The 24,294-nt window shown below is 36.0% G+C and overlaps 2 protein-coding genes and 2 pseudogenes across 2 annotated transcripts; 3 read left to right on the plus strand and 1 right to left on the minus strand.

Annotated features, from left to right (window-relative positions):
• Positions 1-5,099: 5,099 nt before the first annotated feature.
• LOC113074480 (uncharacterized) lies at positions 5,100-6,118 on the minus strand. Its single transcript, XM_026247320.1, has 2 exons — positions 6,011-6,118; positions 5,100-5,929 (listed from the first exon to the last, which is right to left on the minus strand). The coding sequence occupies exons 1-2, from the start codon at positions 6,013-6,015 to the stop codon at positions 5,278-5,280; spliced, it is 657 nt and encodes a 218-aa protein (XP_026103105.1). The 5' UTR covers positions 6,016-6,118; the 3' UTR covers positions 5,100-5,277.
• Positions 6,119-6,894: 776 nt separating this feature from the next.
• LOC113074489 (uncharacterized protein C11orf53 homolog) lies at positions 6,895-12,543 on the plus strand. The gene is made up of 5 exons (XM_026247330.1): positions 6,895-7,068; positions 9,341-9,441; positions 10,522-10,564; positions 10,686-10,990; positions 11,724-12,543. Exons 1-5 carry the CDS (start codon positions 7,056-7,058, stop codon positions 12,138-12,140), a joined length of 879 nt encoding a protein of 292 aa, XP_026103115.1. The 5' UTR covers positions 6,895-7,055; the 3' UTR covers positions 12,141-12,543.
• Positions 12,544-13,159: 616 nt separating this feature from the next.
• Positions 13,160-16,842, plus strand: LOC113074498 (serine/threonine-protein kinase 36-like; annotated as a pseudogene).
• A 110-nt stretch (positions 16,843-16,952) lies between these two features.
• On the plus strand, positions 16,953-23,961 carry LOC113087517 (uncharacterized; annotated as a pseudogene).
• The last annotated feature ends 333 nt before the right edge of the window (positions 23,962-24,294 follow it).

Genomic DNA, 24,294 nt, shown 5'->3' on the forward strand with positions numbered 1-24,294 from the left:
TTACCTGCAGTATTTACTCGTAAAAATAAGGCAAAGTAATGGAATGTGTTCACATGCAAAGCCTTACACCGTTTATATGTAATATCCTGAAAATGTCATAACACATGCCTTATATTGTAGTCTTCTATTAAATAAATATATTGAACTGTAGCAAAGAAAGCAGCAGGTGTTTGAACGAGAAAAAAATCATGCTAATGGGCATAATAAAGACTTTTGTTTATTGGCACAATTTACTCTTTATGCAAACATCTTCACTGGAATTCACTAGCACGGACATGTCTTTTATTTTAGATGACAGAGTTAAAAAAAAAAAAAAAAACATGCATTGTAAAATGCAATATAAATTGACTTTTAATGCATTAATTATGCCTGTAATGCACCTTTAATGCACTGTATGATCACATGAATATTTGTAATACATGTTAATGCTTATCTTTTCATTGTTACACCTTATGGAATTATGATGATTTAAAACAAATTTAAGATGTTACAAGGAATCCAAAAATATTATAATTCCTTTTAACTTTGGTTACAACCTTTCATGAAAAAGTATATAATGCATTACAGTATACGTTATTAATACCATTATAATATATTATAGATAGATACAGGCAAGTTACCTAAACAATTTCACAATCTTGTGTAAATATGGCTTTCTTACATAGTCATATTTGGAAATTGTAAAGTCATTATATATATATATATATATATATATATATATATATATATATATATATATATATATATATATATATATATATAAGCATTAATATTTGTTGCACGCACTGTGAAATATCCTCCATCAGTGCTTCCAGCAGGCATATACATATATATTATGATGGATTTACAGACAAATTAAAAAAAATTCAGCAGTAACATTTATATATTTTGATTCCGTACTTGTTAAACCAATAAACAACTTTTCTCTGAATACTCAGAGAGAAACAAATAAAGCATAATCTATTTTGATCTACAGATGCTAAAGTTGTGTTGGAAACATAGGCCTGCTGAAAGCACTGATGGAGGATATTTCACTGTGCGTGCAACAAATATTAACACTGGCACGAGGAGTGAGGTACTCTGGGGAAGTGACAGCACATGCTGTAAAAATGCTGTAATCCTTGTGAGAAAGACATGAGCTCACAGGAAGTGTCAATAAAACCATATGCATTGTTATGACTCTTCCTTTTGCAGTAAGAAACACCTTCAAGTTCAACAGGTGACCAGAAAACACAGACAGTCTACTACAGTCACCACCCATTTATCAAACATATCACAGAGCTACTTGTGTATTTTTTTAAGCATGTGTAGACCAGATAACAATCTGCTACCCTACATGAGACAGCTTGTAGGGTACTGAGACTGTTGCCTTATCTACAATAAATAACAATCAATAAACTAAAGGACTAATTAATCTTGGGACCATACGGCAAACCAGGCACAACAGCCTGTGAGGTCTTTTCACAACATGCTGCTATTTTTTTTTTTTTTTTTGCCATCACTTCTCTAACTGCTTATGACAGCTTACATATGTCTGGCCTTACACAAATGACGCAAGCCTCTCGAACCAGATGCAATACTGTTGAATAGCTCACTGGCCAGTTATCAGCCAGCCCTGCTGCTTTCCAATCACCTTCCTGTGCTTTGCCCCTCAATTACTTCTAACTGGGTGGAGTGCAGCACATGCATGAGAAGCTCTGCTTTCCATGCTTCTAAAAAAATGTTTTGTTTCCTTTGAAGTGTGATAGAGACTCATTTAGAGGAATGAATAGGCAACTAGTTTTGATCAGCCTCACCAAAAACAAGTGTTCACTTTTCTATATATGTGTGTGTGTGTGTGTGTGTGTGTGTGTGTGTGTGTGTGTGTGTGTGTGTGTGTGTGTGTGTGCGTGCGTGTGTGTGTGTGTGCGTGCTTGTGTGTGTGTGTGTGTGTGTGTGTGTGTGTGTGTGTGTGTGTGTGATGTGAATCAGCTTAGAGTCATCTGGTGCAAGCAGTGAACCTAGTTTAATTATAAAAGATTATTTATACTTAAAAAAAATGATTATCAAACCAGTTTTGGTTTCCATACAATGAAAGTCTGCGAGAAGCGAAAATGTTAAAAGGACATGAGGAAATAATGACACTATTTTCATTCTTGAGTAGACTGTCCCAGTAAATCTGAACATCGAAAATCCCTCCTGAGATGTGTGCAAACCTGATGACCAACTACAAGAAACATCTTACCTCTGTGCTTGCCAACCACACCAAGTACTAAATTACGTTTTGCTTGGGGATCAAATACTTATTTCACTCACTCACTCAATTTCTAACCTTTATATAATGTGTTTTTTTCTGGATATATTTATTTATCTTTGTTGTTGTGGTTGGTGGTGGTATTCTGTCTCTATACATTAAAAATAAACTTGCCATAAAAACTACAGACCATGGGTAAACCGACAAAATCAGCAGGAGATCAAATAATTATTTTCCCCACTGTAATTAGTAATTTGATCATTGTTGTTGATCATACACAGGGTAGATTATAAAAGAGCCACCACAAAATCGATCCTTCAAATCCCTTGAATTACTAAGAATTAAAATAAGAGTTATCTAATGACTGTACCTCACCTTTCAATAAAAGTGCCAAAAAGAAGTCTAATGGTTTTCCATATATTTTCTGTGCACAGCCAACTTCAATGGTCCTTCATCAGCAAACAAGATATTCATCCTGATGTCAGCCATGGCAGTGTCTGCATCATTACAAACACACAGCAGTTTAAAACATAAAAATTTGGCAGTGTAAATTAGGGTTAAACTGTATCAGATAAATGCTTTGATTTCACATAAAATAGTTAAAGCTACGACAAGTTCAATGTAGTTCATCAACACTATACTGCCCTCTCCTGTTTGATGTTTAACATTGTACAACATCACACATATCTTTGCAAGAGAAATTTAAGTTCCCATTCACCTTATCCTACATAATTTTAATCTGCATTTGAGTAAAAAGTACATAAAAAAGTTCTTCTTTTGAAGTTCTTAGTTGATTTACCTGCTCCTCTGTCTCTCTTTTCTACAGTTCTCTTTTATCTTTATTGCTAAGTCTAACTAATTGTATTTTATATTTATTCAGTTCTTATGTCAGATGTGTATGCATGCATGTATGTATCTATATATGTACCAGGAGCACCTTAAAGAAAAAAAAAACATAAATTCCTTGTGTCTTTACGCACACCTGGCGAATAAAGCTAATTCTGATTCTCATGTGTCCTACTCCCCCATAATGACTCTAGACACCCCTGTCCAACTGCTTCTCCTGTTCCTCCACAAACCCCTCCAGATCTGACTGGGAGAAACCTTGAAGAACCTACAGAAAGTGAGGAAAAGAGAGGTGTTTGCCACTGGAACACAGAAAATCCAATTAGAGCCAGTTCCTGGGAGTACTTAATAAAGTTTCAGGGGTACATTTCAAAGACTTTGACTTACTGGAGCTGAATAATGACACTATTGTCTTGCCACAGCTGCTTTACAGCAGAAAGTCAGGGCCAGTCTGCAAATTTTGGAAAATGGCCATTCAGAGTTGACAGGTTTCACAGAAAAACATGTAATGATGTGCACAAGCTCTGATTTTTTTTTAGCTTCAATGGAAGGATATTTGACATAATATTTTAAGCCGATTTTAGAACATGTAGCCCTGGTTTTACAGACAAGGCCTAAGCCAAGCCCCAGACTAAAATGTAAGTCCGAGCTGTTTCAACTGAAAGAAACTTGCACTGATTGATCTTAAAATATGTCATTACCCTTGTTTTGTCTCAAGATACACAGCAGTAATGTTTTTGTTTTTCTAAGGCATGTTTATAAAAATTACTTACACAAGAATTCACAAGAAGATGCAACAGAATTAACCATGTAATCAGAACTACAACTCCAAGATTGCTCCTCTATCTCAGAGAAACTCTGGGGATTTGGATTGGCAAACACTAGGCATTTGGTCTGAGACCTTAATTTAGAAAGATAATTAAATAATTAATATAGTTATATAAAAGTTAAAAAATGGTAAAGTAAGCACAGAAGGACAAGCAAACCAGTTGTTTTTCAAGTCAATCAAATGAATCATGTGGCAGATCATAATTAGATTTTATTTCATTTTTTTTTACCTTATAATCACCCTCAAGTCATCCTAGTGTGTATGACTTCCTTCTCTTAGACGAATCCAGTTGTAGTTATATTAAAAAAAAGTGTCTAACGGTTCTGGGGAGGTGAACAAAGTCCTCCTTTAGCGAATCGATGCATTTATGAAAGAAAAATAACCACATTTAAGACCTAATAATCAATTTAATCTAGCTTGCGCTCACTGTTGTACGCAGAAGCAGTTCCGGGGGAATGATGTATGAGGTCAGCAGTTTTTATGGATGGGTGCTTTTTATTTCACTTGTTTTGGACTGAAGTACGGCAACACCTGCTGAGTGGCATTAAACTGCTTGAAAGATCAGAGACATTTTTTTTATAGAACTCTGACTGAATCTGTCTGAAAGAAGAAAGTCATACACACCTTGAATGACTTGTGGGTGAGTAATTTATGGGCAAATTTTCATTTTGGGGTGAACTAACCCTTTAAGTGCCTTGTTTTGCCATGACTTATATGGCGCTACAGACCCAGTGGTCACTGGCTTCTACAACCATGCCTGCAGCTCGAAATTGGGCCGCAACCTTATGCTTCTCTGAACAGCATGTTCCACAAGTAAAGAAGACAAGTAAAGGAAAGGGAAAAGGAAAGGAAAGGACGTGATGTGTGGTCAAGTATGTTGACCTTGTTCTCTGCATTTCACCCATCCATGACAGCAGTGAGAACTGAACCACACACCCAATGCTGAGACACCTGGGGAGCAGTTGGGTATGCCTTGCAGGGTCTCATCTCAGTCATGATATCAAATCAATTAAAAAAAAACTTTGTGAGGATTTTTATAGCCTATTTACTTTTCTAATCTCCATTACAAAGAACAATACTTAGTTTATTTAAATTTAATTAAAAAACTTTTTAAACTTTAACAATTAAAATAATTTAACAGCTCAGTTCATAATAACATAAAAATAAGAACAATATGTTTCAGCTTACATAATGTGAAAGTGATTTTTTTTTTAATGATAACGAAACTTATACATCTATACACGATAACACACAAAAGAAAGATGAATTAAACAAATACTATTTAGTGTTCAGGAAATCATACGGATGTACAACCCAACACAGTAGTCAGAAAACCCTATAATCTGAAAGATACAGGGAGATTGTTAGGCTACACCATGTTTCTTTCGCTCAACTTTCTTTTACACGCGTGATTTTCCTGAAAAGGGCAGATGTCTTCCTGGCATTCCCAGCACGGCTGAATATCATGGCCAACAGAAGCGTCGAGATGGCAAAGACTGCAGCCGCCGGTTTTCAGCTTACTTTGAATCATCCGTCGAAGCTCCCTGCGTTTCGAGTCATCCACACAGCACGCCACGTCTACCACACTGATGCGCTTGGGGTCCCACACGCAATCCTCCTCGCGACCAGACTTGATGGCGGAGATGTTGCTTTTTGGCGGAACCCACGCGCAGTCGTACCCGCTGCGGTGCCACGATTTCTGGAGAGGGTGATTGTCACAGTCTATTTTCTTCACTTTTCCCACTCGCACCTTCAGTTTAAAAACGACTTTGTCGTTCTTGTCAGTTTTTGGCGGGTAACATTTGGCTTTGGCAATGTTACGACTGACATAAACCCCCTGGCCCAGCATTCCATCTTTAGAGGGTTCAAATCCTTTATTAATGATGGTCACGGCGTTTTTCAAATGTGTGCCGTGGAACATTGTATATTCACGGCCAGACTCCGGTTCCTGGTTCTCAGACAGAGACTTGGTGCGGTCTTTAACAGCTTTCCAGCCAAAGAAAGACACAACTTCCTCCATTCTAAAATTGAAAACGACAATTAAATAGTTTACACAAACTAAAACAAGCTTTTATGTTTAAAATGTATTCACATTTACTCACCTCATTCAGTATCTTCTATGTTAACCGGTAACTTTCTACTTTCGATTTCGTTTCATAAGAAAAACAACGAGAGAGAGAGAGAGAGAGAGAGAGAGAGAGAGAGAGAGAGAACATCGCGAGATTCTAAAGCGGTTTGCCTTTGTTATCGTCAATCCCACGAAACAAGCTTCACACTAAGGATGTTTTATAGATGTGTTATAAAAAACAACAAACGTTTAACATCCCCATGACAAGTTGCCTATTTTTTAAATAACCTAGGCTATAAAGGCATATTTTACAGATAGAGTACTGTCCCTCTGGAACATTTCTGATGCACAGTAACAAAAAAACTAAACTTTTCATCATTTGATCAACCATCCATTACAACTTTGATTTAACGTTAAAGGTTATGGAAGCAAGTTCTTAAAAGCTAGGTTATATCCCTTTATTTATTTTTTCCCCCTTTTCCAGTGGTGACAAGCATGAATCATCCAGCCATTAAACCAGTCTTTAAATAGCCTAGCCAGGTACCCCGTATACCTAATTTCCTCCGAAAGGATATATATATATATATATATATATATATATATATATATATATATATATATATATATATATATAAAATTAAAAACACCTAGAAACCATATATTTGTATATTTGGGATTCTGCTTATATTTTCTCTTGTCTTGATCTTAATGTGGCACTGAGAAAAATGACCTTCCTCTTTTTTCTTTTTTTATTAAGGTTTTAATTCGGCTGTCACACTCTCAATTTTTCAACAGTGCAGCCTTAATAGTGTACTCTGATCTACAGTAGGCTAGATGCAAATTATTAAGAAACGTCTCCAAGCCAGTTATTTGCATTTAACCAAATGATGAAGGCTTCACAAGCGAAACCATGTGAAGGGTATGAATAATGTGCGTGAGCTTGACCATACGTACGTATGTCTGCTTGGCTTTTTAAATCTTCTTTCTTCCTTTGGTATAATGAATGTGGTGTATGAGTGCTGCTGGAATAGAAAACAAAACTGAAGAACTGAGAAACCTGACCGCGCTCAGCTAACATTATGATGGAGACAGGTGAGAGTTACTGAGATTGTTCATGAGAAAATTATTACTATTTTTTTTTTCGATGTTCAGTTTGTAACGCATTACTGGGGTTGTAGCTACATTTAGCCTACATTTAAATGTGCTTACGTAAGTATTTTTAAATTATAATTAAACACCGTTGTTGTGTTACAAATGTTTGTCGACGACAGCATATTTGTTTATAGCCTAATAATATATTTGTTCGCTCTTTTCATATAAATGTAGGCTGTAGGCTATTTAAAACATCTACTAGCTAAATCTACCTTTTCTGAGAAAAATTACGTCGCTTTAAAGTAAATGTTTATTTAAGAAAAAAAAACCTTCCTTGGCCCTATTGTAAAACTTAATAAATAAATAAATAAAACAATTAAATAACTATACATATTAAAATCTGTATGGCAACGGACACGAGCAAATTAAATGCTTTGGAACGGATTTTACATAGGCTTAATGAACGTTATTACGCAATAACAGAAATGGGAAGTAAACAATACAAAATTATATCTGTAGGCTACATCAGTGTGTATTTGACACTCTGATTTCATTTTTATTTATTATTTTCCTAAGAATTAGTTTAGTCCCAGGTGAAAATAACAGTGGTCTTAGTGGTCAGACCAGAGAGTGTAGTAAATAAGACTAAAGGTAGTCATTTTCTTCAATCAAACCAGGGACAACATTAGCATTTCAAGCCCTCTCTTGTCTTAATCTATAAATCAACTGCCATTTATGGCTGTGAATGGGTGGATTATGATATCAGGCAAAATAATGATGGGTGCACACCCTAGACCACAGGTGTGTGTCGAAGAGAGAGAGAGAAAGACAAGATAAGAGTCTAACACTGAAAACGGAAACGGGCCATATCAGAATACAAGAAAACATGAGAGAAATTCCATTCCTAAAAACACAACTACTGTTTGCCTATGGATCTGAAATATGCCAATTCCCAATACTGCAAATTATTCAGCAGTATTTAACACTAAATGTTTTACAATTATTTTCCCCAGGCCGGGGTGTGAAAAATAGTTAAGTGTGTGCTCTCAGTTACTGTATATTAACATATTTTATAGCAGGATTTATTCATTTAGAGATTAACATTTCTGAAAGGTTTAGTTTGTTTTCTATTGAAACTTAAGTCCATGCGTGGCTGATGTTTGAATAGAGTTGATGGAATCTCCATTCACAAGAACATGAACTCCAGCATAATGTTTATGTTATTTAAATTACTGAACTGTATGAATAGCTGCTGATCAAGAGCACTTAAAGTGTATAAAATCTATTTTACTCACACAGTTTCCACCCCTAAACCATGCTATCACATCAACAAAAGAAAACAAGCATGAATTTTTGCAATTATGACAATTAGGGACTTATTTGTAAGAAATGCATACTGTTTAAAACACATTCAGTTTTATATTTAACACATTATATTGATCTTATTTGTATTATGAGTTTATTTTTAAAAAAAAATTGTTGTTGTACACAATGGTTTAAGCAATAAAATCTGTTTGCTTTTATCCACAGTCCAACTTTTAACAAATATTTTAAAGTTAAAAATGTAAATACTTTTAATTTAAAAAAAAAGTTTGAATAGTTTGGTAAGGTCTGTATTACTGAAGCTACAGGTCAGAAGAAAGCATGGGCCTTTTCGAAGTTATAAATAAAAGAAAGATTACTAGATTTTACAAGAAAACACCATTTCTTTCTTCAAAGAAGTCTTTCTTCTTCAAAAATATATGTTGAATTCAATGTACTACTATTGTGAATGAACAGTGCAAATTAATATTCTGCAAAACCATGAATCTAGTAGTTTCCAGTAAAGACAAGCCTGTGAACTCTGGGGAATTATGCAAAAGATACTTATAGCAAACTTACTGTGAACTGGTGTTTTAAATTTATCTGTAGGGATTTCCCAAGTGATGTTTTTATTCCCAAAAAGACTTGTTTATATCCACACTGTTTGGCTAACGTTGCTTTGTTGAACCGTAAAAGTCACAGCTCTGAAAGTATAATGTCACTATCAATGTGGAAAGCTTTTGGAAGAGATGTCTTTATTATATATTCATATAAATACATGAATCCCCCCCCCCCCCCCCCACACACACACACACATTTACTTGCCGGTAATTCATATTATATCATTCATACTAACCAGAAGGTTTATAAAGCATGGCATTCTTGTTTTTCATCTTTTTTAATGATTTATTTTCTTTGTTTCCTAACACCAGACATTAAACATCGTAAATACATTTCTTTCTCTCCACAGAGTATTCCAAGCGAGTATACCAAGGTGTCAGAGTCAAGCACACAGTCAAAGACCTTCTTGCAGAGAAGCGATTACGACAAACAAATGCACCCCGGTTCAGTGTAAGTTAGCCATCCTTCTTACTGTCTGGTCTGATTTTCTCACATATTATCTTGATCATTCCATTTCCAGAAGTATTTTACTCTTTTTGTCTTTAGCGTAGTATCTAAATCCAAGAACTTTACATTCACAACATTCAAGCAAATATAAGTGAAAGATATCTCTCACACAGCAACACTGTTTAGCGCATGCTTGTCACGTCCCTGTTACTTTTAAGAGATAAATATCACCTGCCAACATCAGATCTACCTTCCTGAAAGGGGACAGACAGGTATTGTTCCCAGTAGACAGTTAAACTCAAGCCTTAACTGAGGTTATCACTGGGGTTTGCTACAAAATACAAAAGAACAGACAGTCCTTGTGCTAAAGTGAACTCTGGGTGAAATTTTTGTCTGCTTTTGTTTTGTTTGGTGTCCTTATTGAAACTAATGGACCAGTCGGTTCATGCAAATGCCTCAGATGAGGTGATTGTCCTCTTTAAATATATATATATATTTATGAACAACAGTCTAGCAAAGAGATACACATAACATATTCTACATGATGAATTAAAAACATTATAGAAATAAATAGTTAATTACAATAAGAATTCTCTTTACAGAATATCCAGGAAAAGTGCCTCTATGTGCGGCATGTAGTGCCTGCAAGTCTCTGACAAAGAACGATATCTACTAAACAAATTATCTTTATTCCACTGCGTTCTTCCCCAGCACACCACTGAGTCAACTGGGGTATGTTCCCAGTCATCCAATGATTTCCTTAGATCCTTGTGGCAAAATCTCATGAGAAGAGCACACACTCCACCGGAGGGAAGTGTTCATTTAGAGCGAGGGGGGAGCGCTGTTGTGACACTGGCAAATCATATTCAAATATCCTCCCACATGATTTGCCTGGCTTTCAACAGAACAAGCACCAAAACTTGCCTTCCTGTCTTTTTCTCCATATTCTCACTGGCTTCACTGTTTCTCTTTGCCTTTATGTTGTAGGGAGATTCATTACATGCCGTCTTCTTAAGTGAAGTTTAACACACATAGACAGACTGTGTTAGTGTCAACTGACTCTCTTACTTTTTTGGTTTTCAGACAAGCAGTAGTTCCTCTCAGCCAGCTTTTGTGCCAATGCCTGGTGAGTCCGTCTGGTAAATCTTATACGCACCTAGATCTAATTAGATAGACAGGTGTGCTCAGTGAGAGGCTAATTCCTCTTGAATCAGGGAGTTAACAGAATTTCCTGCTTCCTCTTACAGGATCGCATATGCTTCCTGGTTACTACAGTATGCGAAGATCCTTCCTCCCAGACTCAGAGCTCTGCCATCCCATGAAGCAGTACTCACCAGACACTTATTCTTCGGGGCTGGGAAGCAAGGCCTTCTCGTACGACCACCCCTCCTCTTACCCTTCCTTCATTGACAGCTACTACACTCCTGATTCATATGGAGATTACAGAGGGCCAACATCTTATTCCACCAGCGGAGGGTCACTGTTTCCACCATCTACATTACCAACACTACTACCAAGTCTGTCTGGAGAGACATCGTCACACTTGCATTTGGTATTCACACTTCCTGCAGCTGATATTATTTGGGTCAATGATGTATAAAAATCTCTCTCATTTATTGTAAAACTCATCTGACAAGTTCTGTTTGTGTTTATGTTGGTTTTTATATGGTTATAATTCAATGGCTCAAAAAAAAAAAAATCTGCCAAGAAGAAATAAGAATAAGAATTCACATTGTTAACAAGCACATTTATAAATATATTTTGCAAGGAATTCGTTTTTTCACAAATATAATGAATTTGTAAATATTGTATAATGTAATATAAGTGGTGAGTTGCACCACTTATTTTTATTTATTTTTTATAAGAAATTAATACCTTTATTCAGCTAGGACATTAAAATATTCACAATGTTACAAAAGATTTCAAGGTTTCTCTCATAAGAGAATTTTAAAAGTAATAAATGACTTTTGAAAAAACCTTTGAACAGTATTATACAACCTGATAAAATGACAAAGTTGTTTTATATATAACAAACTTTTTTTTTCATATACAAAATTTGTTACCAAAAAAATCCCCAAGAAATAATAATAAAGGATTATGCAAAACTACTTCTATGCCAAACAGGTTTTTTGTCTTGTTTCTTTATACATATAAAAATTAATTTTAATACAGAAATGTATTTTTGAATGAATTAATAGATATGAGAATGTCATTGACCCCTTTTCTAACCACATTAATAAAAAAAAAAAAAGATTAATAAGCAATGGTGTTTCTCTATGCTACAGAGAGACCCCTGGGATCAGCCATCGGAAGACCCGGTCAGTCAGTCAGAAGTCATATGTCCTGAGGGTCCAGCTTCTGTGGCAGACTCCCCATCCCTGGGAGGGCCTGACTCTGGGAGTTCCTCTCCATACCGTCTATCCTCTGGGCGCAGTGGAAGCTCCATCCCATCCAGCTCTCAGACTTATACCCTACAACCCTTGGAAGACGTCCCGTACCCAGCAGCATCCTACACCTCTGCTTCCAGCTACTCCTGCCCACCGTACATGACCACACCTGGAGATCTGGCTGTGGTGAAGATGACACCTGTCACCTCAGAGGAGGCTGCTGGTGGAGTGGTGTCTCTCAGTGACACTACATCCTGGGCTAAAGATGATGGAACTGGCTCCTGGTTGTCATATGAGACTCGGAGGGCTTTTTAAGAGGCTTAAATGACAATACAAAGACTGTGGACTGATCATTTGCAATGACACAGTCTCTTTATCCTTATAGAGAAGGAGATCATATAGGTTCATCATCACCTCCTCAAAAAATGCTGGTCACGATATACAATTTTAAACTGTTTATATGTTTAATGATACAGCAAAAAATATGTGTTAATAGTTTAGTTAATTCAGGGTTTAATTATGCATCTTACATGCCCAGGCGTTCAAGAATAAATTAGAAGAAATGCTCGCTTTTTTCCCCTTTCTTAGATTTTCAATAAGCCCTCCTAAGACTGGTCTCGATTATAAATCGCAAATGATATCAAAGAACACTTTTTAAACAACAAGCATGTTAGACTTCTTTCAGGAATGGCAATATGAAAAATAAACATGTTTTGGTTTGAAGAAAGTGTCTTATCTTTATAGAACAGAACTGAAGGAGCCGACGAGCGCTGTTGTTAGGGCGCCACCTCATTGTTAAGTAAGGCCCACTTGGTGACATGAGTAAATGAGAAAACAAACACATCGCCTGTGCAAATATATCTCACTTCAGTCAACTTATCTCTTATAAGTCATACATTTATCATGCAATTAAACGCCTAACTAATAAACAAAACATTAATGTATGTTTTAAAATATACAAGTCAAAATAAGTTATTTACTTTTGTACTAATTTTCATAAGGGCTTCTATTGGCGAGCCACAGCGTTGCTAGGAGCTTTTTGTTTTTTTCCGTCTGGACAGCAGCGCACGTCAAACTTTCTGAAGTTTGATTTACATTTCTTATGTTAGCATATTGCTTTTTCAGATGAAAGTTACGTGTACTAGTCTTACTGGCCAACTTTACCTTCAATATTATGAATCGTTAAATAGACGTTGTTTTGCAGTTCAGATGTTAAAGTAGATCTCAGAGGAAAAAAAAAAAAACATGTAACGTTAACCTGCTAGCTTAGCCAAGTTTGTCCATTTCGTCTGTAATGCTTTAGTTAGAGGCTACTGCCATGTGAAGAAAACTTCCTAAATGATATCCCTAAGTGTGTCCACTTTATATTCACTTGTACTAGCTTTTTACCTGAAAAGTCACCGGACTTCCTCTTGGACAATGTTTCCTCGCTGATGATGGATCAGTATCATATTTTGGAGGTTATCGGGGAAGGGTGATTCGGCCTAGTGTACAAAGGCCGCAGGAAGTTTAGCGGCCAGGTGAGCGCTGCATGTGCGCCACAATGTCAGAAATGATGAGCCTTGTTTCCCATTTTGAACTGAATTTCAGGGGCATTTTTATGAGTGTTTACCCCCCTAAATATGTAACACCATCACATCACCTCCATATAAGTCAAATCTCAATTGAAAAAAAAAAAAAAAGAACGATTGTAAACCAATCAGAATCAAACATTCTAGAGTCTTGTGGTAGCCAATACATTTGAATAAGTGACTTGACTCTGAATACAAAACAATAAATAAATAAATATAATAGTATCTGACTTTATGAAAGACAGAGTCCCTCTCTGAGTAACATCAACCATTTTTATTTTCTAGGTCGTGGCTCTGAAGTTTATTCCCAAAGTTGGCCTGCGCAGTTTGAAAAGAGAGACTGACATCATAAGGGGGCTTAAGCATCCCAACATAGTGCTGCTTTTAGACAGCTTTGAGACAGAGAGGGAGGTATGATTGTCACGATCTACTCCCAAGTCACGTTACATTTGCTACTGTTGCATCTCTCTTCCATAACCTGGTGCTTCCAGTATAACGGCTTGTCGAAATGAAATATAGCTCCCAGGGATCACAATTTTCACATTCAAATCTCTATGGAATAATTTTCGTTGGCAAAATGTAGTTTATGTTTAGACGTTAGGATATTGGCATCGGCACAAATGCACTAAGCTTGGGACTTTGATCTTCCCATAAAGAGTGTAACTGAAAAAAAGAAATATTGGTGAGAACAGTTTAAAAAAAAAAAACAGAATTTGTGTCAGAGGAATAATTAGAGCATGTATTCCTCTGGCAGGTGGTGGTGGTAACTGAGTATGCAGAGGGTGAGCTGTTTCAGATCCTGGAAGATGATGGAAGTTTATCTGAAATCAGGTACACACACTGTTTTACAGTAACTGAAAGGCTCAACGCATTAGATTTTTATCATTCCTAAATACAGAATTGATCTATTCTGGTGTGTTGTTCTGAAGTTATCTAGGACCTGGTTAACATTTAGTATCTTTCTACATGTAATAAACTAAAAATATAAATACTGATGCCTATAAAAGTTAAAATATGCCATGCAAATTTGAATAAACATAATATTTAGCCTAGAGTAAAGGCATTACTAAAAAATGCATATAGTTCACTTTTATTTCTTTGATTTGATGATATGCTTGATTTTTTTTACTGCTCTCACCTCCTAACAGGGACACACTCCCTTGCTAACCTGTTATTTATATCTTGTGTAAGTGTGTGAAATAGCCTGCCAGCTTGTTTCTGCCCTGTATTATCTGCACTCCAATCGCATTTTACACCGTGACATGAAACCACAAAACATCCTGCTGGGAAAAGGAGGAGGAGTAAAGCTCTGTGACTTTGGGTTGGTGTTGCCAATTGGTGCAAGTTCAAACTACTTAGTGCTTCCCACAGGTTTGAAACATACTTGCGGTGGTAGCCAGATGGAAAATTCTTCTATTACACACGCCACAAAAATGGTCTACTACTACATGTGACAGATAACAAATAATGTGTGATCTCAGGGCTCTAGACTAACTTTTTGCACTGGTTGCATTGGTGCGCCAAAGACAAAAGTTAGGTGCACCCAAATTTTCGACTGCATCACATTTAACACTGCAGTTTACAAGTTCACTTTTTTTTTTTCGTTTCCATATAGGCAATAGTGACTTGTAAATGATTAACTAACATTCTGGACTATTGAAATGTTCTTTATTTGAAGCACAATTCTACAATAAAGGTAACTTAAAAGTGCTTGACGGAACTGAAATTTAAGATAAATGAAATAAAAAGAAAATCTAAATTAAGTATTTTAAGAGCTTCAAACTGAACATCTCATGGCTCATTGTCTTATGGACTACATACTAACCTTTTTTATTAAGTTAATTTAGAAAAACATTTGGAGCATTTTTTGTTTGTTAAATAAAAGTTTTCTTTATAAGTTTAATGACCAAGCGGCCAGTGGCAGACAGTGAGCCTATGTTTGATCAATTAAGCCTAAAAATGGTGACGGATTCTAGTTTTTGAGGAAGCTTATCTTGGCGTGTGTGAATTAAAGCAGAGTGGATACATCATCTTAATCCTAATGTGATCTCTAAAAGCATAGTGGAGTTATATTCTCTTGACTCTTCACAGAGTTACTCGTACCATGAGTGTGTCCACCTTGGTGTTGACCTCTATTAAAGGGACTCGTCTCTACATGTCTCTGGAATTAGTGGAAGAGAAACCTTGTGACCACTCGGCTGACCTTTGGTCCCTGGGCTGCATCCTCTATGAGTTCCACACGGGGGCGCCTCCGTTCTACACCAACTCCATCTTCCAGCTGCTGCAGCTTATAGTGAGAGATCCAGTGAAATGGCCAGACAACATGAGCCAAGACTGTCTGCTACAGAGAAGTTTGCTTTCCACATGAACGCCTCAGACTCTGTTTAAACCAAATTAGCCTGATTTTGATTTAGTGTTGGCACAGAGATCCAAAAAAGTAGAAGTGTTACATTATGTCAGTTTGTGCTGGTTTTGGTAACGTTAAGTGATGTATAAATATTACACAATTTAAAATCCTTTACTTTAATTATTCTGTCTGTTGTTTCTTTTAATGTAGAGTTTTCTGAAGGGACTGCTGATGAAAGACCCAGAGAAGAGGTTGTCATGGCCTGACCTGCTTCATCACCCTTTTGTCAAAGATGGAGTTTTGAGTGAGGACTGCTTAGTATTTTTTTTATGGCAATATTTTTAGAATTACTGTTATAGTTTTTATCGATGTTGTGAATTGGCATTTATTTTTATATTTTCAGTTTTCATTTTAATTTGAGTTAATATTAGTTTAAATCTTTGATATTGCTATGTGCTTTTGTTATCTTTAACAGTATGTCCTTTTTAATATTACTATTTAGGTTTAATTTATTTTTATTTTAGTTCCGTTTCAATTTTTTTTAATTTTAGTGCTTCAACTTAAACTAAACAAAAATTTACAAATGTTGCTTTGGCTACTAACTGAAATAAAGTTTTTCAACTAATGTATAGATTAGATTTGATTTCAGCTTTATTTTAATTAACAACATTTTTTAAATAGTTTTAGTTAACAGTAATAATGCTGATTTATGGGAGAGATTCAGTCCTTTAAAAAGTGAAATAAAACACCTCTGCAAAAATTCAAATGAAAAATAACTAATAAAATAGGAAACAACTTTTACATAGATTTTACATAATCTATATCAATCCTTCATCGCAGAATGATGTGGTTTAGATCATGCTGTTTGCTTTGACAGCGGTGTCAGATGAGGGTTCGAGCAACCCTCTTACAGTCCCACCCAGCCCGAACCTACAGGCCCTGAAACACCAGCAGGCTGCACAGAAGACAATGGCACGCGGTGGAGAGCACAAACTACTGAGCAAAACTAGAGAGCTATGAGAGAAAGAGAAGATGTACACACGGGTAAATAACAGCACACATAAACAAAGATATAGTGTTGTTTTGTAGGTGTGTTACCTGTCTGATTGATTACAATGTTGTGGTAAACTTAACTTTATGTAAATTAAATCATTGCTGTTGTTGTTGGTGTGATTTGAGCAAATGTAACTATTTACAGTATTATGGAATATGGAGAAAATGTGTAAGCGTCTGAGAAGAGCTTTGAAAGTATCCATTTCAAATAATACAGTTGTGTTGGGTCTTGTTTTACTAGAAGATTGTGAGTGCTGCGTGCTGTAAGACAGCTTCTGCTGGAGGAGCCCCCACCACTGGCCACTCATTGGGCAGCACCTTTTCAGTGCATCAAAATTCATCTCAGCCAGCAACCAATCAGCATCAAGCAAATGACAACAGTGTTACCAGGTAGTATTTCCATCTAGAAACTGAATTGGAAAACCTGCGGGCCTCAACTTAAAAAAGGATATATATTAACAATGCTGCAGTGAGAGTGACAATTATGTTTTGACCAGCGTGAAAGAATAATATAATAAAACCAAATGTAGACTAAAATAGTCAAAAAGCTGTTTAAAACAAGGATAAATGATATTAGTATTATATTACTAAAAGCTAAATGCACATTGTACATATATACTGTTAAACTAGCATTTTTAAAATAACCCTAAATGGCCCTTAAGCATGTTTCTGTTTCATAAGAGGACCAGAAAAACTTTTTATCACATGTATTTTTTAATTATTTTAAATTGATTTGTATATATGAATTTGTCTTGTGCTTTACTCAATTCAATGAATTTAATATATCGTTTATTGAATGTTGAATCTGTGTCTGCCATGAAACATGCTGATATGGCAATAAATACTGAAATACAGCAACAACATCCCCATGTACACTTTTATTTTTAAAGTGCGCTCAGCTCCACATAAAGGCCAGATCAGTAGAGACTTTGAGAGGGAGTTTCCTTCGGTTGAAGTGAGACCCTGGCAGATTCTGAAGCATCCTGGACATGCACAGAACAGTCTGGCTTCTGTCAGGATGGACAGTGAGCTTGTTATTGTGATCATTTAAATGTATAATGTGAATTTAATTGCAGGAAACTGCTAATATGAGAACTGTCACATTTCTGCCACTAAATGTAACATCAAGGAACAAGATATCGACAGTGATTATGACTGGCAACGATTGATTGAACTAAGTGATCAGGGCCATGTAAACACTTCCAGCCTTCAGAAGTTAAAAACCAGGTTGCTTGTAACCAAAAACCAGGTAACGTTCAGTTAAATGTCACAACATTTGAACTTGGTAAGTGGGTGTGATTTGGTGTTTTAAGACTCCCTGATCTGTATAGCTATTGGTCAGGAAGGGTGAAGAGGCCCCTTCAGTTCTACAGCCACTGAAGATCTTCAGGAACATTGATCAGAGCTGTCAGTCTGGTGAGGCTGAAACACTGGGCAGAGAGCTGGAACTGCCTCAGCACTGTACATCCTGAACATTCCAGATCTAACGCAGGTCAGAAAATGCAGAGACAGCATTTTTTTCTGAATATATATGTTCTATTTATATGATTATTAAGTCATTTTTTCTTATGTAATTGTATTAAAATAGTTCATTATTAATTGTGAATGAAAATGTAACATTTAAGAGAGATGATTTCCTTGTAATGATTTCAGTTAATCTATGGGAGCTCATACTTGATTTCCGACTGGTTTTTATTTTTATTAAGGACTCACAGGGTGAACATCTGATGACTGTTCTCATAATGCACATGGAAAAGAGCCTGGGCTGGGAGATAAAAGGGAGGATGTATGGATTTATGAATTGTTATTAATGTACACTTAAAGTACACCCCCCACCCCCCACAAAAAAAATTCAAGTAAATTTATTTTTCCTTTTTTTTTTTTTTTTTGTGAAAGACTATTTGATGTTAATTGGATGACTCTTTGTTAAGCTGTTGTTATCCCAACTGCTGCTGGGCTTTTAGTGAAATTTTTATATAAAATCAAATATTTTTTCTCATCAGAGCTAAGAATCTCTGTCAGCTATTTATATCGGTATTTCTCTGTCGAGGCCCAAAGCGTTCAGTGGTAAGTGTCTCTTGCTGAAATATAATTTCTTTCTAGTTTGCATCAAATGCACTGATGAAGAACTAAATGAAGTACTGAAATCGTAGGATGTCTGGTTTCATTTGCATTACAGTTGTGATTTTGTGGTCTCTCCCACAGCTTTTGGCAACAGCGGTCTTAACCTTGTTCACTCGCTGTGGTATATCTGTGAATGTCAGTATGGAAAGGCTTACAGCCTTTTTGGGGAATATTTTGACAGACACAGCAGAGGTACAGTTTCATAATTTAAACTGTGAATAAGGTTAACTCTGTTTGGAGTAATTAATGTCACTGATGTGATGAAATCCAGTGTAGTCATTCCCTACTCTCTTTCTCTCTTTTACTTTTCCTCTCCCCCTCCCACCATCTGTCTGCTCTGTCTCTGTATAGGCACATAACCCCTTACCTGCAGGTTGGGGTTTGTAAGATGGCCTTCTGTCACTGATTCTCCACAGACTATCTGAGGTAATTCCTCTCAGATTAATTCTCCTAAAATAATTAGAGAAACAGATAATCAATTTGGCTGATTAATTGGGTTTCGATTAATTAATATTGAATCTATAATAAATGGCACCAGTTGAAGTCTCAGCTGAATAGCATCCGACAACAGTATTTACATAAAAAGAAACAAATGTGTTACTTAACTTTTTTTAAAATCATACTAAACATTTGTTCAATTTAACAATGAGTCTAATATATATACATTACATAACACATAAATATATTACAAAATGTTATAATTATTGATCAAATGTGACTATTACATCTCCATATTTTGTATTGTTGTAATATAATTATCATTTAATTGTTAGTAGTTATATAGTAAAGTCATAAATCAGCAATTAAAATCAGCTGGTCATATTGTTATGAGACAATTAAACATAATCTGGATCACTAAAAAAGCACTTTTGGTCATCTGTTGTGTTTAAGTCACCATAAAATTTAATTAGGTATATATCTTCTGTATTGTGCATTAAATCCCAACTGATTATCAAAAAAGAAAAAAAAATGTGGGGAAGGGACACTGTTTATTTCATTGGTTGTGGATTGAGCTCACTGAATGTGGTTCTGAATGTATAGTTTCACCTTAAATTACGAGGACAAATTTAAAAAAGAAACATGAAACACATACATGGATCAGAGTTTCACTCTAAGATCAATAATATGCTTATACAAAATAGTTAAGGTGATTTTTTTTTATGTTGTGCTGACTTTAAGGTGCTATCTAATTGCCTTTTTTTCTTCACTGATGAAAGTGTGAGAGCAGCTCATTGCTCGACTTTCAGGACTCAGAGCTTTAGCCCTGCTTGTGGGCTAAAGTGAACACCACAATGTAAAACACACCACCCCAGAGTTGCCTTTTTTCTCTGAATTGTACTGAACATTCATGATAACATTCATTTATTTCTATATTGCAGCTTTAATGTACTAGTAATTTCACAACATATTTATCTCTGTTTTTTCTCACAGGTCTGTATGTGTTTCTTTCTCTCGTTTTATTGGTTTTCTCCAGCGATTCGTATAACTGTGTGGCTCTCCTGTCAGATATCTCCACAAACTGCTCCTCTGCCCTCAGCCACCTTCTCACCACCAGTTGGTTAGCTTCAAACATTGCCTTTAAGTCTTACTAATGGTTTCAAACTGTTTTTCACTGTTCGTTTTTATATGTGACCCAGGACAACAAAACCAGTCATAAGTGTCCATTTTTCTAAATTTAGATTTATACATCATCTGAAAGCTGAATAAATAAGCTTTCCATTAATGTATGGTTTATTAGAATAGGAAAATATTGGGCCTAGACAAAAATCTAGAATCTGAGGGTGCAAAAAACCTAAATACTGAGAAAATTAACTTTAAAGTTGTACAAATAAAGTTCTTAGCTATGCATATACTAATCAAAAATTACGTTTTAATATATTTACAGTAGCAAATTTACAAAATATCTTCATGGAACATGATCCTTACTTAATATCCTTATGATTTTTGACATAAAGAAAAATCAATCATTTTTACCCATACAATGTATTTTTGGCTATTGCTACAAATATACCACAGCAACTGGTTTTGTGGTCCAGGGTCACTTATTAGTGTTTATGTGAAGTGCATCTCTTACAGGTTTACAGTATATTTCTCTTTTTATAGTGCTGCGTTGCTTGAGCGCTGTATTTTCTGAGGTGACTTCTCAAAAGTAAGCAGCCTATCAGTGATGAGCTGTAAACTTCTATGCATCCCCTTCTCTCTGGTTTCTCTCTTCTCTTTAGTTCAGGTATGGTGTTATAAAATTTTCAGTATTTAAGTATTTCAGACGGCTGATGTGCCGTTCCATTGGAATATTGGAAATGTAATTATTGTCTATTGTATTTTTTTGCTGACTTGTCGTCTTGTTCAGATGATTCAAACTCTTCCCATTGCCCTGGTGGAGCTTCCGCTGTGTCTTCTGAATCGTCTTCTGCTATCTGACCCGCAGCACACCGCTCCATGCCTTATCACTGCAGCCCAGGCCTGCTCTTTCCTCCCTTACAGCACAGAATACTCAGACAATAGAGCAGACCACACTCAGAATCAACTTAACCACTTAGGGAATGGTGTGGAGCAATTTAAGAGCAATGGAATTGCAAAGAAAACCAAGACAGGTCATATCAAAGGTGACATCAAATCAAAGAAGAGGTTAGAGTGGCTCAAAGCAAATGTAGATGCATATAAGGGAAAAAATGATTCTATAAAGACTCAATTCCAGCCATCCAAAAAAAGATGCAACCAAAAACCAAAATACATCCACAGAACATCATGGACCATCTAAGAGATGAAATAGAGCAGCAGAGCAGTTGTACAGAAGAGCTCATGGACAGTTTGGAAATCCATGGCAGTTCTGTAGGGCATCTCCAATATCTCCCATCTCAGCAAGGGTTTTACATCAGCTGGCTTAAAGACAGTCTGGAGGAGTTAAGAGGTTGTGATGACCCCAAGGTCTCCACGGCTAAAATTTGATCCTCACCAGAAGAGGTCAGAACAGCAGGTTCTCTGTTGGCTGTTTTGCTACAAAGTGAACTTTTCAGTGAGTGCGCAGTGGAACTCCTTCTACTTCTCTCCCAACTAACACGTCATCTCACCCATCAGTCTTCCTTCTTTCTTCCTGCCAAAACCGCCTGACTGCAGTTTGCATTACACCACTGAGATGATGGAATCCGAGCGACCTGCTGTGGCTTACTGGGCCACCTGAGCTCAGGGGTCAGGCAGGTCATCGGTGAACCAAAGTTTGACTTATTCCAGGACCTGTTAAGTTGCCGGTGTGATCCTGCTCCATCCTGCTCCATCCGTTCGTAGGGCAGCTTGCAAGGCGGTGGGAAACTGGCTGAGTGCAATGGGAAAAACTGATCTAACTATTATATCCAATAAAAGTTTCAAGTATATGACTGACATTAATGCCTTGTCGGTACAAGAAAAATTTAAGAGGACACCAGCAATGGAAGGCATCAGTCATAGTGAGAGAGACGTATGGATGGAGCTGGCCATAGGAGCTGCTCGTCCCCTCGTGGCTCTGCTGTCAGATGCTGATAATGTCATTCGACAGCACTGCTGTGGGGCCTTGGGTAACCTGGCTGCTTTTGGTGGAGGAGATGGAGCACTTTTCAGTGCAGATGCTCCAGGCTTGATTCTCCAAACTGCCTGTAATGATTCCCATCATGCAGTGCGGCGAGCGGCTGTGGCTACCCTGCGTGTGTTTAGCCATGAAAACACATTACTGCAGGTAAGAGCAGTGTGAATCAGTTTTGCAAAAAATATTTAGATGTTTGGCACATATACATATATATATTTGTGGTATACATTACACTTCTGTAAAATATATAGTTGTGCAAAGAGTGCTGTTCTTGTTAAATTGTATTTAAACACTGAAAAAGAAAAATGAATATCGAGCTGATTTTGTGCTGTCTTGCATCATTTTGACAATTGTGCAAAAAAAAAGAAAAGAAAAACAGACAAGCTGATAAAAAAAAAAAAAAAAATCCTTACTGTCATTTTCACATTTTTCCCTTCCTTTCCTGAAGGCTCTGAGGTTTCTAGATGCAGGATGAAAACTCTGTGGCACATCCCAAAGCTCTTTATTTCAGAGGGATGTTCAATGGCTTGTCAGCAAGTTGGACAGGTCCTTTGAAGGAAAAACATAAACATCAGCCTCATAGTTTGTGTGTAAGAGAGAGAATGTGATTTCACATTATTTACATATGGATTGCTGGCTGCTTCTGTGGCTGGGGAAGCTTTCTTTTTGTCTGAATTTATTTGATCTGTGATCAAAAGAGTTTGACAGAAATTGTGTTTTTGAGAAAATGGCTGTAACTCAAAAACATTGTATCTTACATTTAAATTTAGGCTACATTTAATGTACCTTTTTATGTATTTTTTTTTATTCAGCAGTAAATGTTTGCATTTTTGATACACGCGTTATAAGACTGCTGAAGTTGTTTGCGCTTTTTTTTTCTGTACATAATAACTAAACCGATTTTATGAATATTTTGCAGCCTTAATTGTTTGTATTTATTATTTGCAGTTATTTTATTGAAATTAAGCCCTTCGCAAAAACAATAAATAAATTGTATCTATGTACTAAAAAATTGGGTGCCGTGTTTCCTAAAGGATATAGTCTACTGTAATGTCGTAAAAGTAAGTCTTTACGAGGGGAAATAAACGTGAAATCCGGTTTTCATGGTCACATTCTCATTTTGTTGTTTCCATTATAAAAAATAATTGAATGGGCCTACATGAATAAATAGAATTATATAAAATATGTCTGTCTGATCTGTGATTTTTAGTTTCGCTTTCTGTCCCGACTTGACAAATCGTCTTACCCTGTCAGTTTAATAAAAAATAAAAATCGAAGATGGTTGTTTTATCTGAGATTGCTCTACATAAAACATCCAAACGTTTAGATTTTCAAACGTGTTTGTAGAATGCATTTTTGACGTGTATCCGAACCACGCAACTTCCTATACATTTGTTTTTAGGAAAAATTATGTTACCTAAATTATTTATTATAATTAATATTAGTTCAAATACATATAAAAGAAGCTTAACATTGAAAAAACAGATTGTTTGACAGACGTGAAACTTACTAAACGAACACTAGCGCGCAGATTTTCATTTATTTTTTTCACCCAGCTGAAATAATCCTTAAAAAAATTAACTTTAAAGATAATTAGAAAGATCAGTACAATTAAATAATTGATTAAATGACAAAAAATAATTGATTAAATTAATTAGTTTTATAGGCTATGTGATTATTCACTTATGTCCTCTGAAATTACACTGTCTTGGTCTTCTTGTCACTCAATATAACATATTTATATATTTCATACTTTAAATTTGTGTCTGATGATTTTTGATCATATGTTTCCGCCTCGTGTGTGTATGAAAAAGA

The sequence above is a fragment of the Carassius auratus genome, chromosome 5 (assembly GCF_003368295.1).
Source record: "Carassius auratus strain Wakin chromosome 5, ASM336829v1, whole genome shotgun sequence".
In the NCBI taxonomy this organism is placed as follows: Eukaryota; Metazoa; Chordata; class Actinopteri; order Cypriniformes; family Cyprinidae; genus Carassius; species Carassius auratus.

What these genes read in the sequence shown, in the direction of transcription:
- LOC113074489 (XM_026247330.1), top strand. An exon ending in CAAATGCACCCCGGTTCAGT is followed by an intron (nt 9,442 to 10,521) that starts GTAAGTTAGCCA and finishes TTTGGTTTTCAG; the next exon opens with ACAAGCAGTAGTTCCTCTCA. An exon ending in AGCTTTTGTGCCAATGCCTG is followed by an intron (nt 10,565 to 10,685) that starts GTGAGTCCGTCT and finishes TTCCTCTTACAG; the next exon opens with GATCGCATATGCTTCCTGGT.